The sequence below is a fragment of the Cervus elaphus genome, chromosome 29, assembly GCF_910594005.1.
Source record: "Cervus elaphus chromosome 29, mCerEla1.1, whole genome shotgun sequence".
NCBI lineage: Eukaryota > Metazoa > Chordata > Mammalia > Artiodactyla > Cervidae > Cervus > Cervus elaphus.
In genome coordinates, this window is record NC_057843.1 from 10433822 (window position 1) to 10451979 (window position 18158).

The 18158-nt window shown below is 41.4% G+C and overlaps 1 protein-coding gene across 1 annotated transcript in view; it reads left to right on the forward strand.

The window, feature by feature from the left end:
• INTS9 (integrator complex subunit 9) overlaps positions 1-18158 on the forward strand; it is a 120848-nt gene that overhangs the window by 61427 nt on the left and 41263 nt on the right. The window contains exons 7-8 of the mRNA XM_043891132.1: positions 13188-13308; positions 14075-14209. Of these exons, the coding sequence (XP_043747067.1) occupies positions 13188-13308; positions 14075-14209 (256 nt within the window). The remainder of the gene's footprint in view (positions 1-13187; positions 13309-14074; positions 14210-18158) is intronic.

The following is an 18158-nucleotide window of genomic DNA, read 5'->3' on the forward strand; positions in this document are numbered from 1 at the left end:
AGCTTAAGTTACTCATAAGACCATCAACCAAAAAAACAATAAATGAGAATCTTTCAGACTCATTGGTTTCTGATAAATTCCCTTAAATCACAGGAAGTTAGTTTGAATTAGCATTTGATTTAGTATTATATTAGTGTGTTTGACCAACCTGCCATCCCCCCCAAAAAAACCATTACGCTTGCTTTTTGGCAGCTGTCAGACTCCCCAAGTCAGTTGACACTGCCCCCTGAGATTTATTTAGAAGTTAGCTATCCTCCTTCCTCATTTTGACATTGTAGCTTACACTTCTTAAAAGAGAGATTTTTGAAGGGTAGGGAAAGGAGAATCCCCTACCATAAAATTTTCGAGCCTCTGACATTCCCATATACACTTCAGAATTTAGGTTTTTAAGGGGAAAATTTAAAGCACAATATTACACTGAAGAAACTAGCCCATCCTCTAATATTTTTTATGTGAGTGTAGCGTTTTTTGTACAAGACTAGAAATCTACAATTATAACTAAGAGACTAAATCATTACAGGATATTGTCACAATCCTCTGACAGGTGTTAAGGAATTATGCATCGATATATTCCTGGCTGAAATGTTATGGCCATTTTCAGTACTCGGAGCTTAAAATGTGGGTTTATACCTTATAGAAGACATAATTTTTTTTTTAAAGCATACTGTACTTGAAATTCCTCTGTTCTGACACTCCTTGGGTATTTATAGATGAATTTATCAGATCTCACTATGTAGTAGGAAGAAAATTAAAACTCTGGGCTTAGAGGTCAAATAGACTGGTGTTTGAATTTCAGGTCTGCTTTTTAGCTGCAGAAGTTTCTCTCTTCTAGGCTCTGCTTCCTTGTGTATACTATAGGAATAGTATTAGCAGCGTCACAAGGTTGCTGTGAGGACTAAATGAATAATACAAGTAAAGTCCTTAAAACAGTGCCAGGCACACAGTAGGTGCTCAGCGAACACCCGCATCCTTTCTCCCTTTAATGATACACGTGGCTCACATCACCCCCCTTTCAGTAACCATCACACATCTGCCTTCCTCAGCCTTACTTATCTTTCAGCACTACCTTTCCTAGTGAGAACAATGTATTTAGTATAGCAGAAGGGAAGTTATTTCCCTAATCCCCCTGTTGATGATCGTTAGCAGTATCATTCAGATTCTGGGACTCAGTCTTCTCTTCTGTAATACAGGAGAATTGAATTGAACACAGTTAGCTTATGTTAGAGTTTTTAAAGATGTCTTTAAGCAGGTTCTCAGAGAGTGGTCGGAGAAGGCAATGGCACCCCACTCCAGTACTCTTGCCTGGAAAATCCCATGGATGGAGGAGCCTGGTGGGCTACAGTCCATGGGGTCGTTAAGAGTCGGACACGACTGAGCGACTTCACTTTCATGCATTGGAGAAGGAAAGGCAACCCACTCCAGTGTTCTTGCCTGGAGAATCCCAGGGGCGGGAGAGCCTGGTGGGCTGCCGTCTTTGGGGTCCCACACGACCGAGGTGACTTAGCAGCAGTAGCAGCAGCAGAGAGTGGTGGTACTTGATGGCGTCATCACAACTTTGCAGTTCCAGAAACTTAGTCATTTCATTTCACTTAGAGTCAGTTGAGGGGCAGGTTCGACCTAACTAAACTCCCAGGATACTGACTGACAGACAGAAACTCCACTTAATTACTTTATCCTGAGAACCAGGGGCGTTCTTCTGCCCAGGACTCTGTTTTGGGCAGCAAGTCCACTTAAAGAGATCAAATTTTAAATAAGAGGGTTTTGATAAGCAGAAAATGAAAGCAGAGATAGTTTAGGCCTTCTCAAGAATTATTTATGTCATGCTTTGGTAGCCTAAACAATTGCCTTTGTGCTTTTAAGAGAGAAATTGATCTGAAACAAAAATCAAGGTTTATAATCTGATTTCAGTTTAGTATTAAGAAATGCTTGATTTTCAGGTTTTGCTTTTGGTAAATCCCATAAAGATCATCATACTTCCCTGGAGACTCGGTACTAAAGAATCCGCCTGCCAGTGCCGGAGACTCAGGTTTGATCCCTGGGTCAGGAAGATCCCCAGGAGAAGGAAATGGCTAATCGCCAGTATTCCTGCCTGGGAAATCCCATGAACCAAGAAACCTGGCAGGCTACAGTCCATGGGGTCACAAAGAATCGGACATGATTGAGCAACTAAACAACAAGAGCAATAAAGAGCATCAGTCCGCTGACACATCTCCATCCCCCCGCCACCTCCGTGTGTATTGAGCACACTTCACTATGATGAGAGGAAAGAAATTTTTTCTGCTTCTTTTCTTCTTTGTATTCTGCTCTTATATTTATTTTGTTCATTCAGCCATTCATTCATCAAACACTTAGAAAAAGCCCAACCAATGTTTTATTTATAAGCTTCTAAGTGGTCCCTGTGGATCTAAAAGTCTTGCTCTTTTACGAAAACACGTGATCTTGTGCTGGTAGGATGGAAGAAGAGACAGCAGAGTTCTGGCGTGATGTCAAGCCCTGGGGGGAAAAAATGTTTATTAAGCACTCAAGTGTGATAAGAACAAAACAAAACAATGAAATCTTTTAGAAAGTACTTATTAAACATTTAGACTCTGGGAACTTGACTTTGATAAATTAGAAAGCCAGCAAAAACAGAACTAGTTCCCACTGGGTTTCCTTATCCGACTTATCCTTAATCAGTCAATAATCCTAATGGCTTTGAATGGCTTTGTAAAGGCCTCTCTATAATTACGGCCTCAAGCGTAAGTTTTGGGGAGAGCTGAGTTAGGTGAGATGTTAGGAGATAGAAGGAGAAAGGGACCATGTATCTTGAAAGAGTAAAGATGGTGTTAGCGAAGGGAATTTGGGGGTAGAAATAGGAAACTCAGAGGACTTCAGTCTTGTTTGTTGATTAACTCCCAAGGGCCTGGCATTATGATAAGTTTGTAGGGAAATGCCCCCAAAAGTTTAAGGCATAGTACCTGTATCCAAGGAGCTTGTTGAGGCAAGATTACATACTAAGTGGCGAGACTTAGGCCAGGCTTAGCAGGTTAAGCAGGGTTTGAGTGAGGAAAGAGGTCATTCTAAGATAAGAGAATATTGTGGGCAAAAACGTGGCAACATAGCGTGATTGAGAGGGGACCGATTGGGTTCCCGTTAGCCAGTGCACACCAAGGGGAGAGAAGCATTGCCAGCTAACCACGTACAAAAGAATATTCAGACTGTTCTTCTGGAAAAGCCAACAGTACATTTGACTGATTTCCTGGTTGAAGTCTTCTGTCTAGCGGATAGAAAATTTATCAAAATTGTTTGTGAAAACATAGTCACCAAACCTATGTGATAAAGGAAACCTCTAGATGTTTCCAATAGAGAAATGACAAATAATTAGTTTTAGGTCTGAAAGTAGTATAGTCTATATATAAGGTGCCAGAATAAGATACCCAAAGAATTTAAGCATAAGAGTAAGGAGGAGGAATTTATAAGCACTGAATAATCATAGATATATAATGTTAATAATATAGTATACATATACACGTGTGTGTGTGGTTACTCATTTGCTGTGGTCTTCAACAGTTTTTGAAGGAAACATTTTACCGCCCATTTAGATTTATGAAGGGAAGAAAAGAGGTTAGGTGAATTATTCAATGTTGCAACTAAAGCAGAAATCAAATTTAAATTGGATATGATGACCATGCTGCAGATGTTCTGTACAGTTAGAGTTTGTAAAAATGTCATTGACCAGACCTGAGAAAAGCCCAAACTTAGTTGAAAACAGTGCCTCTGTACCAGAGCACGGCCCAAGACACTTCCTAATTTGTTAGTAACTGGGTCTCCCACCAGGCCACCCTTCTCTCAGGCTTCACCAGGAGGATTCCCTTCCTGGCTCACTCACGTCGAGGTTGGAAGGATTCAGTTCCTCAGGGATGTTGGACTGAAGCCTCCCTCAGGTCCTTGCCACATGGGCCTCTCCTCAGAGCATCTCATAGCATGGCAGCTGGCTACATCAGAGCGAACAGGAGGCCAAAGGAGAGATTGTGGACAAGAAGGAAGTCACAGTCCTTTGTAACCTAATCTTGCAAGTGACCACTTGTCACCTTTGTCATATTCTCTTCACTTCGCTAGCCGGTAGGTCCAGCCTACATCTGGTGGAGGGAGCTCACACAAGGGGGCGAGTATGGGAGGTGGGGAGCCTAGGAGGCTGTGTCAGAAGCGGCCTGTCACCCATCCTCAGCTGAGCAGGTCAGACTTGAGACCAGAGTCGTGAGGACCTGCCTGACCTTCCTCTTCTGGCTCACTGATCGGTTTCTCCCAGATGCTTTTACCACCTCCCATGCTTTCTTAGGGCTCACCTCTCCCCAGACTTATCAGTGAGCTTCAGATAACACAGACACATGGATCAGTGGAACCAAATAGACAGCCCAGAAGTAAACCAATGTACCTAAAGTCAGTTAAAGAATGTGCATCTGATCTAGCTGGCGTGTGACTTGTTAGCACAGTCTCGAGCAGAGGTGTCTCTATGGTAGGGCCTTGGCAGAGCTGAGAGCAATTAAAACAGATCCAACTGAGATGAAAGATGTGGCTGGGCATCATTATTTATCACTGTAGCCACTCACATAATAACTTTCTAGCTCTGGTGGCAAGTTAAAAAACTCCTGCTCATACCCAGCCCAAAGGAAGAAGTCTTTATTCTTAAAGAAGGGCAGTCCTGGGAAGCCCAAGCCATAGGGCCTCCTGATCTGGAGGAATTTAAAGGAGGAACTAAAGCAGGGCTTCTCAGGTGGCTCAGTGGGGAGAGGGGGAAAAAAAAGAAAAACCTCACCTGCAGGAGACATAGGTTCAAACCCTGGATCAGGGAAGATCCCCTGAAGGAAAAGATGGCAACCCACTCCAGTATTCTTCCCCAGAAAAGTCTGGACAGAGGAGCCTGGCAAGCTGTAGTCCATGGGGTCGCAAAGAGTTGGACACAACTGAGCACACATTCACACTCAAAGCAGGGCAGTAACTTGGGTTCTTCCGTGAGACACTCTAGAGCAGTGCCTGGGCCACTCAAGTTCAGGGTCATTGCAGCTCACCTAAAGAAATTACCCTGGGTTTAAGTCCACTACAGTACTGTTGGAAAATGCTTGTTCTGGGGTAGCGATGGCCGTGTATGGTGGGAAAGGTTGGAGAGAGTCCTCACCCAGCCTCTGTTCTATGGCAGACACTGTGAGTTCTGTCCTTCACTGCTCACAGGACAGCTCTAAAAGGGAGGTGATATTCTCCTTTTTCACAAATGAGACTGAGGCTCACAGATGAAGAAGCAGTGCTGAGATGTACATCCAGACAAGTCGAAATTGTCTGCTCTTCCCCTGGTGTGCCTCTGAGAGAAACCTCTCCTTCCTCAGTGGGTGAAAGATAGTAGCAGGGCTGCAGAAGGAGACAAAAGTGTCGGTGGTGGCCCCCTGCCATGAACCTGCTCCAGAGGGGGCTTCTGTGCCCCTTCCTGGGCTCTGAGACTCCGCCAGCCATCTTCTGAGCACACGGGATGTGCACCTGGCCAAGACAGGTGTCACAAGACCTGAGAAAAGGTGACAGGTCGCCTAGATTTTAAAGCAGGAGTAAGGTGTCCCCAGTGGCTCAGTGGTAAAGAATCCATCTGCAGTGCAGGAAATGGAAGAGACGCGAGTTCAATCCCTGGGTCAGGAAGACCCTCTGGAGGAGGGCATGGTGATCCGCTTCAGTATTCTTGCCTGGGAAATCCCATGAGCAGAGGAGCCTGGTGGGCTACAGTCCATGGGGTCCCAGAGAGTCAGACACAGCTGAGCATGCATGCACATTGTCCACACAAAATATGAAGACGTGGACAGTGGAATGTTCCGGCTTTGAAGGGAGCCTGGCACTTAGAAAGCTCCTTATATAGTTCAGGGTGTAGAATGTAGGCTGAGGCAGGACTGTGATAAAGAAGAGCCTTATAAGTGATGCTGAGAGCCTTGAATTTTATCCTGAATGTAATGGTGAACCACTAAATTGGAGAAGGACAGAGAGAGCGAGAGTGTGTGTGTGTAGAGATTTGCATTTTCAATGTATCATTTAGCCCCTTCTGGGAGGGAAGACACGTATGCAGGCAAGAATGACTTATGATGGTTTTCCATGTCTCCTTTTTTACCTTGTACTGTTGTAAAGATTTTTTTCAGGCTAAGTTCCTGTGAGCCGGGGCCTTTATGTTATACCTATTCAATTCCTTACAGGACTAGAGTACTATGGCCATAGTCAGGGCTAAGTAAATATTTATTGACTCAATATTGTCAAACCTAAATCAGTTCACTCTATAGAGGACAGGTACATGAAATAAGAAAATCTTCACCTGTTTATGCAGAAGGTAACAGGAAGGATTGTTCTTATTTTGTTGCTGCAGAAACAAAGGTGAAGCGAGTTGGACCTACGTGACCCGTGTGCTGTTTTTACTGAATCTCTGTTCCATGTTTACATTATTATGACTGTGGAAATGCAATTCACTGGCTGTGTAACATTGTTAGGAATTTTTTTCTTGCACAACCTCCTGTTTTCCCTTGAGTTAGTAATTATCTTGTTTGTTTATTTGCTTAGTTTTTTGTGTGCGTGTGTGCTCAATCGTTCAGTCATGTCCAACTATTTATGACCCTTTGTCTATAAGCTGCCAGGCTCCTCTATCCATGGGATTTCCCAGGCAAGAATTCCAGAGTAGGTTGCCATTTCCTTTTCCAGGGGATCTTCCTGACCCAGGGATCGAACCCACATCTCCTGCATTGGCAGGTGGATTCTTAAGCCCCGGGCCACCTGAAAAGCCCTTACGTATTATATCACTAACTGATCTCTAACCTTTCCCCCATTTGTCTGAGTCTCTCCTCTGTGTTCAGACTTGATGAATAGTCTGACAGTTTTATCTTGCTGTTCTAGAAATCCCCTCCCCGAGTCTTCACTCTTACCCTGTCTGGTGTCAGATGCTCTTGGGACTGCTCCACAGCATTCAGCCTGGGACTTTCTCCACCTTGATTCTATAGATTTCTTCACCCTTTTCTTCTGGTAGAAGCTCTATTTCCTGGGCCTTTCTTTTTCTGTTTTACACCTTCATTTTGCCAGGCACCTCCTCCACCAGCTCCCTGAAAAAGAGTGCATGAGAAGTAAATTTTCTATGACCCTGCACATCTAAAATGTCTGCATTCTACCCTCACACTTTGATAGAAATGCAAACTAGAGGTAGTTTGCTCATAAAATTTTTAAAGTATTGTGTTATTTTTCTTCTGTCTCCCAGAAATGCTGTTGAAAAGTTCAATGTTATTAAGGCTTGATCTCCCGTATGTATGCTGTTTATTCCCCTGTGGAGATTTTTAGAAAATTCTCCTTGTCCTTAAAGTTTATGACGATGTGTCTTACCTAAAGATAGTTTACATTCATGGACTGAGCTTAGCATGTCCTTTCAGTCTAGAAAAGTGTCGGCAGCTATGTGAAGTATCTGTTTTGTGTCCGAATCTGGCCTGCCACTGTTTTTGTAAATAAAGTTTTATTGGCACACAGACACACTCATATCATTGTGATGTTATATGGCCAAGTTGAATAACTTGACAGAGACTGTAGGTGGCCTCCAGAGTTTAAAGCATCTGTGGCCCTGTATCTAAAATGTTTGCTGACCCTCAATCTAGAAAATGGAGAATTTCAATTCTGGTTTAAACAAATTTTTCCCCCCTTTTAAAATTCCTTTTTTCAATTTTTGTGTATTTTTTGGAACTCGTGTTATTTGGACATTGAACCTCCTGGACTGACACTAAAATACTTCTCTCTCCTCTTTGCCATCACTGTTTTGTTATTCTGTCTGGGAATTTCTTTTATCTCCCAGCCTTCCTATGAATTTTTTTGTTTCTGCTACTTGTTTCTTGTTTTGACATAAATTTTTCTGTATTTTTAAATTAACCTTTTTATATTGTAATACAAAACAAAAAAACCCACAAAGCTTGACATATAGTTAACAAATTATGATAAAGCAGCTACCCCTATACACCACCTAGGTTAAGAGATAGAAAATGTCTGGTAACTCAATAGCCAGGACATGGAAGCAACCTAGATGCCCATCAGCAGATGAATGGATAAGGAAGCTGTGGTACATATACACCATGGAATATTACTCAGCCGTCAAAAAGAATTCATTTGAACCAGTCCTAATGAGATGGATGAAACTGGAGCCCCTTATACAGAGTGAAGTAAGCCAGAAAGATAAAGAACATTATAGCATACTAACACATATATATGGAATTTAGAAAGATGGTAACGATAACCCTATATGCAAAACAGAAAAAGAGACACAGAAATACAGAACAGACTTTTGAACTCTGTGGGAGAAGGTGAGGGTGGGATGTTTCAAAAGAATAGCATGTATACTATCTATGGTGAAACAGATCACCAGCCCAGGTGGGATGCATGAGACAAGTGCTCGGGCCTGGTGCACTGGGAAGACCCAGAGGAATCGGGTGGAGAGGGAGGTGGGAGGGGGGATCGGGATGGGGAATAAGTGTAAATCTATGGCTGATTCATATCAATGTATGACAAAACCCACTGAAATGTTGTGAAGTAATTAGCCTCCAACTAATAAAAAAATTAAAAAAAAAGAAAATGTCTGGTAACTCAAAAGCCGTGTCTCCGTGCTCCAGTCTAATCACAGCGCACACTGAGACATACATAGAGCGTGGATTCCAGCCCGTCACCACATCACGCTTCTTGCAGCTCAGACTGTCCCATCTTCGGACGGTGGAAGCATATATTCAGTTTATCCACCATGTCCTTTTGTTCCATCCTTTGTAGTTTTTGATAGTTTGCTTGTTATCTAATGTAGCAGGATGTCGAAGACTCCTCTTTCATGTTCCTAAATCTGGAGTCACCCATTTCCTCCAAGAAACTCTGGATTCTTTTAGTGGGAAATGGGATTTTGAGCTCCCATTCTGGTTGCTACTCACTGTTACTGGATTGGTCAGTTGTTTCTAGGCCTTTTGGAGGACAAAGAATATATATTTTTCTTCCACTGCTTTTATACTTTCACTGTGTCTATCTTGTCAGAACAAGTAGCCGTTACATACTGTCCTCTTTCCCTTCTAACTTCATTTGGCCTTTCTCCTCAAGGAACTATACATTTAATACTATCAACCCGTACATTGATGTTTCTACTGTGGTCAGTTTGGGTTGTGTGAAACTCATTATTCAGATGCTGTCTCAGGATGGAATCATGAGCACTGTATTCCCTGAGTTCTTGCTGGTTAATAATTGTTTGTCTGTGCTCTGTGACCTTGCAAGTCAGTTTTGCTAAATACATAATCCTTGGCTTGCATTTTCTTTCTTTGAGTCTTTTAAATATGTTTCTCTATTTTATTCTAGAAAAAAACATTGAAAACTGTTGAAAACCGACTTAATCTTTTTTTGTTTTCCATGTAAATAACTTGCCCTTTTTGCCTCCATGCCCAAAGATTTTTCTCTGTAATCTAAATATTTTCCCAGAATATATCTGGTGTTAGTTATTCTGGGTCAGTATTCTTGAGTATGCATTGTGTTCTTTCAATGTATAGTTTCTTTTTATTTCTAATTACCGTTCTTAGTATTCTGTTCCCTTGCTTGGATTTCCGTGAGGGACTCCTGTTATCTGTATGTTATATGTATCTTTCCTCTCGGCATATCTGTTGTGTTTATCCACTCTTGTGTGTCTTGCAGTTTAGTCTTCATTCCTGAATTCTTACTAAATTTCTAATTTTTTATGTAGTTTTGTTCCTTCATTTTTAAGCTTTTTTGATTGCTTGATTTATATGGGTCTTTGTGTCTTGAATAACTTTTTCATGTTTTTAGCTTATTTTGAAATCTTTTTGTTTTGTTGGCATGCTTTTATTGTATAATGTCATATTTTCATTTATAAGCATTCTTTTCATTCTCTTAATGACTCTTCCCCCTTTTAGTAGAAGTCTCTTCTCATTTCTTAGGTACACTCTTTTATTTATCTGAGAATAATGATTGATATTTTCTACCTACCTAATTTATTTCCTCTCCTTCCTCCATTTGTTTTGCCTTTATAATTTTAGAGGCTTTATTCAAATACATGGCAATCCTTGGTTATTGGTTCATATTTAAGAATTAGACAGTTAAAAAAGCTACTTGGAAAGCCTGTGTGCCAGGTCTTGTTAAATTCTAGACTTTACCATAACATAGTCTGGTTGGATAATTTCACTGTAAAACCCCAATGTCAGTCAGAATCTTTTCATTGAGGTTTATTTTTAGGTTTTTGGGGGGGGTTTTTTGGTGCTGATCTTGTTTTTCAGAGAAGGTTCTTCTAGTCTCCAACCCTGCAGGGTGTAAGATTAACTGATAGTGTTCTGCTCTGAGCATAAGAAAATCGTCCCTCTCAGTATGTAAACTTCTGCTTAAGGAGGTTGCTTCCAGGTGTTGCTGGTTTCCCCTGGTCCAGACTCTCATTTTTATTCTCCCTGGAGTCGCTGGTGACATGCCTGGGAGGGGAAGGGGCAATTGCTGAGCTACATGGATTCAGTTCAGTCACTCAGTCATGTCCAACTCTTTGCGACCCCATGAATCGCAGCACGCCAGGCCTCCCTGTCTATCACCAACTCCCAGAGTTTACTCAAACTCATGTCCATTGAGTCGGTGATACCATCCAGCCATCTCATCCTCTGTTGTCCCCTTTTCCTCCTGCCCCCAATCCCTGCCAGCATCAGGGTCTTTTCCAGTGAGTCAACTCTTTGCATGAGGTGGCCAAAGTATTGGAGTTTCAGCTTCAGCATCCGTCCTTCCAATGAACACCCAGGACTGATCTCCTTTAAGATAAGACTGGTTGGAACTCCTTGCAGTCCAAAGGACTCTCAAGAGTTCTCCAACACCACAGTTCAAAAGCATCAATTTTTCGGCACTCAACTTTCTTCACAGCCCAACTATCACATCTATACATGACCACTGGAAAAACCATAGCCTTGACTAGACGGACCTTTCTTGGCAAAGTAATGTCTCTGCTTTTAATATGCTATCTAGGTTGGTCATAACTTCCTTCCAAGGAGTAAGTGTCTTTTAATTTCATGGCTGCAATCACCATCTGCAGTGATTTTGGAGCCCGAAAAAATGAAGTCTGACACTTTTTCCACTGTTTTCTCATCTATTTACCATGAAGCGATGGCACCGGATTCCATGATCTTAGTTTTCTGAATGTTGAGCCTTAAGCCAACTTTTTCACTCTCCTCTTTCACTTTCATCAAGAGGCTTTTTAGTTCCTCTTCACTTTCTGCCATAAGGGTGGTGTCATCTGCATATCTGAGATTATTGATATTTCTCCCAGCAATCTTGATTCCAGCTTGTGCTTCTTCCAGCCCAGCGTTCCTCATAATGTACTCTGCATATAAGTTAAATAAACAGGGTGACAATATACAGCCTCGACGCACTCCTTTTCCTGTTTGGAACCAGTCTGTTGTTCCATGTCCAGTTCTAACTGTTGCTTCCTGACCTGCATACAGGTTTCTCAAGAGGCAGGTCAGGTGGTCTGGTATGCCCATCTCTTTCAGAATTTTCCACAGTTTATTGTGATCCACACAGTCAAAGGCTTTGGCATAGTCAATAAAGCAGAAATATTAGGTGAGGAGAATTAGTAGATTCTATTTCTTAATCAGTTTTTTCTAGGAATTTTCTTGTTTTTAGGCTCACCTTTAACCTCACTTCAAGACATACCTGTTGTTTCCCATTGCTGAGCTTTTTGTGAGTTCTGCAGTATAAATTAAGTGACTTGAACTTTCCTGGGTCTACGAAGTCCGTCATTATTTATCTTTCTACTTTCTAAAATGCTTTTGCTATGAGCTCTCCTCTCATCGCTTTGTCTTAAGGGCCGGTTGTGAGTGTGTGTGAGAGTCTTTACTATTGTCCGGCGTCAGCTCAGGAGACAGAGCAGAGCTAATGCACAGCTTCCGTTCTCTGGAAGTCCCCTCACCTGTTTTGTACTGAGAATCTCAGGGAAGTCACTCTTTAGGTCTGTTCTTATTTGTGTTTGAGCAAATGATATTGAATAAAATGTCTTTCTAATGACACATTTTTGTTTGTTTTAATGATTGCTCCTGATGCTTGTCTGAAAAGTTGCAAAATGTGTTTTATTTTCCTCTTTCTGTCAAGCCTCAGATGTGTTTAACCTAGTTCTTTTTTATAACTTTGCAGGTCCACAAGTAACGTTTATTTCATTTATCTTTTTTGAACAGGAAAGAGAATGTGAGAGGTCATACAGAAATGCTCTATATTAAGAGATATATGATAAGCCCTTAGGATAACCACTAAGGAAATAACTTTTAAAAAAGTGAAAAATCATGAAGGGATGTAAGAGGCTACATCAGAAAACCTTCACTTACTATTTTTAAAAATCAGTGGAGGAATAGAAGAACAAAAAAAGAAGTGACATATGAAAAACAAAAATTGGTAAATGTAAGCCAACTATCCACTCCAGTACTCTTGCCTGGAAAATCCCATAGACAGAGGAACCTGGTAGGCTGCAGTCCATGGGGTTGCTAAGAGTTGGACACGACTGAGTGACTTCACTTTCGCTTTTCACTTTCATGCATTGGAGAAGGAAATGGCAACCCACTCCAGTGTTCTTTGCCTGGAGAATCCCAGGGACATCGGAGTCTGGTGGGCTGCCGTCTATGGGATCGCACAGAGTCAGAACTGAAGCGACTTAGCAGCAGCAGCAGCAGCAAGCCAGCTATTATGTCAATATATCAGTAGTAACATTAAGTGTGACTGGCTTAAATAATTCACATGACCAAGATTATCACATGGGTTTAAAAACACAGAAGATCTAGCTATATGCTGGATGAGCAAAATCAAGAGTAGAAAAACAATGGAGAGAAATCAATGAATCCAAAAGTTAGTTCTTTGAAAGGATCAACAAAACTAGCAGACCTTAGCTAGATTGAACAAGCAAAAAGGAGTTCAGCTCAGTTCAGTCGCTCAGCCATGTCCGACTGTTTGCCACCCCATAGAGAGAATACTGCAATTACTAGAATCAGAAATGAAAGAGGGGAGAGTACTGCCAACCTTACAGAAATAAAAATAGTTATAAAGGAATGTTTATCCTGTGAACATCCGGATATGCCAATAGGTTGGATGACTTAGACAAAATGGGCAAGTTATTTGAACAGTATTCTCTGTACATAAGAACTGACCTGATGATCTATTTCCAGGCTCCTGCCTTCTCCTCTCAAGGATGCAGTAGAAGTCTCGACCTGGAGAAGATGCTACACAATGCAGGAGGTGAACTCTGCCCTTAGTAAGATCCAGCTGGTGGGATATTCTCAGAAAATTGTGAGTGTTAATACGATTTTAACTGATTGATGAATGCTCTTGATTCTTTGGAAGGATTCTATAGTTCCCTTTTTTAAGCCATTCAGTCACTGTAAATCTTGTACTAGTACATGGTGGAAAGATAGAACAGCTGTTATTTTCCTCCATCCTTCCCAGGTTCTTACTGGTGCTCTGTCCTAAACCTTATATTCCCCGTCACTCATTAGCATATAATAGGTCAGGGAAAAAAGACATCTCATCCTGTTTACTTTAGAACAGTGACACCATTTTACAGGTTTTGGACTTGTGAAGTAGGAAACAGCATCAAAGGGATCAAGAAATAATTTGGCACGTATGACTTCTGAGCTCTGATCATGATGAGGGTTCCCATTCCTGTTAACTGTGGCCCAGAGCCACTCTGTACAGAACAACCAAGACATTAATTCCTAACCTGAAAAGGGTTAAAAAGAAAAAGAAGAAGAAAACCTAAGTATCTGTCTGTCTGGCCTATATCATAACATATCCTCTCTGCCTTTTAATGGGTGGGACCTGGGTGCCTGGTGACACGTGGATGGACTGAAATTCTCAGAAATGTGACGAGTAAAAGACTGTAAGCTGTGACCCTCCCATGGTCCCCACCATCTTTCTGTCCTTAAACTTTCTGATTCACTTGAAAGTCGTTCCTAAGTGGAGAAGGGTTTTCTGGGTTTTTTCCCTCTGCAGCCTTACCTGGCATGACCGCACCACTGAAAGCTCAGCACACATTCTCACCGTGGTTCTTTTCCAGGAGCTTTTCGGTGCCGTCCAGGTGACTCCCCTAAGCTCTGGCTACGCCCTTGGAAGCTCCAACTGGATCATCCAGTCCCATTATGAGAAGGTGTCTTACGTCTCTGGATCCTCCTTGCTTACCACGCACCCACAGGTAATTCTAAATTCTCCTGTAACAACTCAGGTTTTCAGTTGAAAGTGAAGCTGCTTAGTCATGTCTGACTTTCTGCGTCGCTATGAACTGTAGCCCACCAGGCTCCTCCGTCCACGGGATTTCCAGGCAAGAACACTGGAGTGGGTGGCCATTTCCTTCTCTAGGTGATCTTCCCGACCCAGGGATCAAACTTGGGTCTCCCGAATTGCAGGTAGACTGTATTACTATCTGAGCCACCAGGGAATCCCTGAATTTTCAGTAACTTACCCTAAATTCAGAAAGTATCCAGAGTGGCGTCAGCTCTTTGTCATTTTTTTTTTATTTATTCATTTCTACAGTAGGTCTTTCTTGGTTATCTATTTTAAGTAGAACAATGTGTACATGTCAATCCCAAACTCCCAATCTATCACTTCGCCCAGCCCTCCCCACCATAAGCATAAATTCATTCTGTAAGTCTCTGAGTCTGCTTCCATTTTGTGAATAAGTTCATCTGTATCTTTTTAGATTCTACGTGTAAAGCAGTGTCATACAGTATTTGTCTTTCTCTGTCTCATGACTTCACTTAGTCTGATAATCTCTGAGTCCATCCATGTGCAGATGGCATTGTTTCATTCTTTTCAGTGGCTGAGTAATATTCCATTGTGTGTATTTACCACATTGTGTGTATTTACCACATTTCTTTGTCCATTCATCTGTCAGTGGACATCTAGGTTGCTTTCATGTCTTGGCTATTGTGAATAGTGGTGCAGTTAACACTGCGGTCCATGTATCCTTTTGAGCCATGTTCTTCTCTGGGTAAAAGCCCCGGGAATGGGATTGTTGGATCATGTGGAAACTCTTTTCTTTTTTTTTTTTAAGAAATCTCCATACTGTTCTCCATAGTGGCTGTACCAATTTACATTTCCACCAGCAGTGTCGGAGGATTCCCTTTTCTCCGCTTCTTCTCTCACATGTATTGTTTGTAGATTTTTTTGATAATAGCCATTCTGACAAGTTTGAGATGATATCTCACTATAGTTTTGATTTGCGTTTCTCTAATAATTAGTGATGTTGCACATCTTTTCATCTGCCTGCTGGCCATCTGTATATCTTTGGAGAAATGTCTCTTTAGGTCTTCTGTTCATTTTTTGATTGGATTGTTTGTTTTGGGAGTATAAAACTGCATCAGCTTTTTTCTCATTCTGTGCATTGTCTTTTTTTTTTTTCTTGTAATTTCCTTTGCTGTGCAAAAGCTTTTGAGTTTAATTAGCCCCCATTTGTTTGTTTTTGTTTTTATTTCCATTATTCTGGGAGACGGATCAAAAAAAGATACTGGTGAAGTTTATGTCAAAGAATGTTCTGCCTATGTATTCCGAGTTTTTATAGTATCCAGTCTTACATTTAGGTGTTTAATCCATTTTGAGTTTATTTTTGAGTACGGTATTAAAGATTGCTCTGTCTTCTTTTTTTTTTTTTTTAACATGTAGCTGCCCAGCATCATTTATTGAAGAGACTCTTTTCTCCATTGTAAAGTCTTGCCTCCTTTGTTGTAGATTAACTAACCACAGGTGCATGAATTTATTTCTGGCCTTTCTGTCCTCCTGATCCATCCATATATAATTCTGTTTTTGTGCCAGTACCGTGCTGTCTTGATGACTATAGCTGTGTAATACAGTCTGAAGTTCAGGAAGCCTGATTCCTTTTGCTTTTCTTTTTCAAGATTGCTTTGGCTCTTCGGGGTCTTTTGTGTCTCCATACAAATTTTAAGATTTTTTTTTTATCTAATTCTATGAAAAATGATGTACGTAACTTGGTAAGGATTTCATTGAATCTGTATATTGCCTTGAGTAGTATAGTCATTTCAACAATATTGATTCTTCCAATCCAAGAACATGGTATATGTGTCCATGTGTTGGTATCATCTTCAATTTCTTTCATCAGCATCTTATACTTTTTGGAATACAGGTCTTTTGTCTTGTTCAGTTCAGTTCAGTCGCTCAGTCGTGTCCAACTCTTTGCGACCCCATGAACCACAGCACGCCAAGCCTCCCTGTCCATCACCAACTCCTGGAGTCCACCCAAACCCATGTCGTTGAGTCGGTGATGCCATCCAACCATCTCATCCTCCATCGTCCCCTTCTCCTCCTGCCCTCAATCTTTCCCAGCATCAGGAGGTAGGTTTATTCCTAGGTATTTTACTCTTTTTCAATGCAATGGTAAATGGGATTGTTTCTTAAATTTCTCTTTCTGATCTTTCATTGTTAGTGTATAGAAATGCAACAGATTTCTGTACATTAATTTTGTATACTGCAACTTTGCCAAAGCATCAGCCTTTTAAATCTTTCTGATTTTAGTTTCTACAGACATTCTTTCTTGTTGTGTAAGAACGCTTAACATGAGGTAGGTGCTCAATCACTCGGTTGTGTCCAACTCTTTGCAGCCCCATGGACTGTGGCCCACCAGGCTCCTCTGCCTATGGGACTTTTCAGGCAAGAATACTGGAGCGGGTTGCCATTTCCTACTCTAGAACATAAGCTATACCCTTATAATAAAAGTGTAACTGTACAATACATGGTTGTTGACTATAAGTACAGTGTTGTATAGGCGATCTCTAGAGCTTTTTCATCTTGTTTACCTGAAACTTTATGTCCTACTCGTTATCAAAGTTAGATTATTTGTGTCTGAACATTTAGGATCATAGTTCCTCTATAAGATCATGCTGCCTTTAGGTCACCTCTGGGACTTAGAGATTTCCCAACACTTCCAATAACCAGAGCCTGATGTGTGTAACAGAGATGGTCGCTCATTTACTCAGCAAATACTAATTTTTCAATATTTACTAACGGCCTGCCGTGTCAAGCATTCATCTAGGTGTTAGAGATTCAGTGGTGGCCCACAGACAAAGTCTCCTCTCACGGATCAGTATTCATATGATGAGAGAGAATGGCATGATGAAAATAAATGAGCAAAATGCTTCCACGTGGTGACACAAATACTGAAAACAGAGCTCTGTAGAGAGTGCTGGTGACTAGTTTAACTTGGATGGTCAGAGAGAGCTTCTGGGAAAACATCTCATTGGAACTGAGACCTGGGGACATGAGGCATGTAAAGCTGTGTGGGCGAAGTATGACAGAGATGTGGCAGGCGAAGAGCTCCTAACACTAGAACAAGCTGGGCATGTCTGCAGAGCAGAGGACACCCTTGTGACTGCATCGTATGAAGTGTGATCGTGACGTGTCCGAGATGCCAAGCCATGTAGGACTTCATGAGAAGTTTGAATTTTATTTGAATGGATAGACTCAAGCTTTTGGAAAGTTTTTAGTCATTCATTTATAGTCATATTGGCAAGAAGCTCAGTGTTTAAGTATTGTTATCAAGTGTTACTTAATTCAATTTTTTAGATATTTGTAAAGAATTTATTGTTCATTTTCTAAATTTTTTCATGTTTATAAAAGGTCAGTTCAGTTCAGTCGCTCAGTCATGTCCAACTCTTTGCAACCCCATAGACTGCAGCACACCAGGCCATGAAATGATGGGGCCGGATGCCATGATCTTAGTTTTCTGAATGTTGAGCCTCAAGCCAACTTTTTCACTCTTCTCTTGCACTTTCATCAAGAGGATCTGTAGTAGTTCTTCACTTTCTGCCATAAGGGTGGTGTCATCTGCATATCTGAAGTTATTGATATTTCTCCCAGCAGTCTTGATTCCAGCTTGTGGTTCATCCAGCCCAGCATTTCTCATGATGTACTCTGCATATAAGTTAAATAAGCAGGGTGACAATATACAGCCTTGACATACTCTTTTCCCGATTTGGAACCAATCTGTTGTTCCATATCCAGTTCTACCTGTTGCCTCCTAACCTGTGTACAGATTTCTCAGGAGGCAAGTCAGGTGGTCTGGTATGCCCATCTCTTTCAGAATTTTCCACAGTTTATTGTGATCCACACAGTCAAAGGCTTTGGCATAGCCA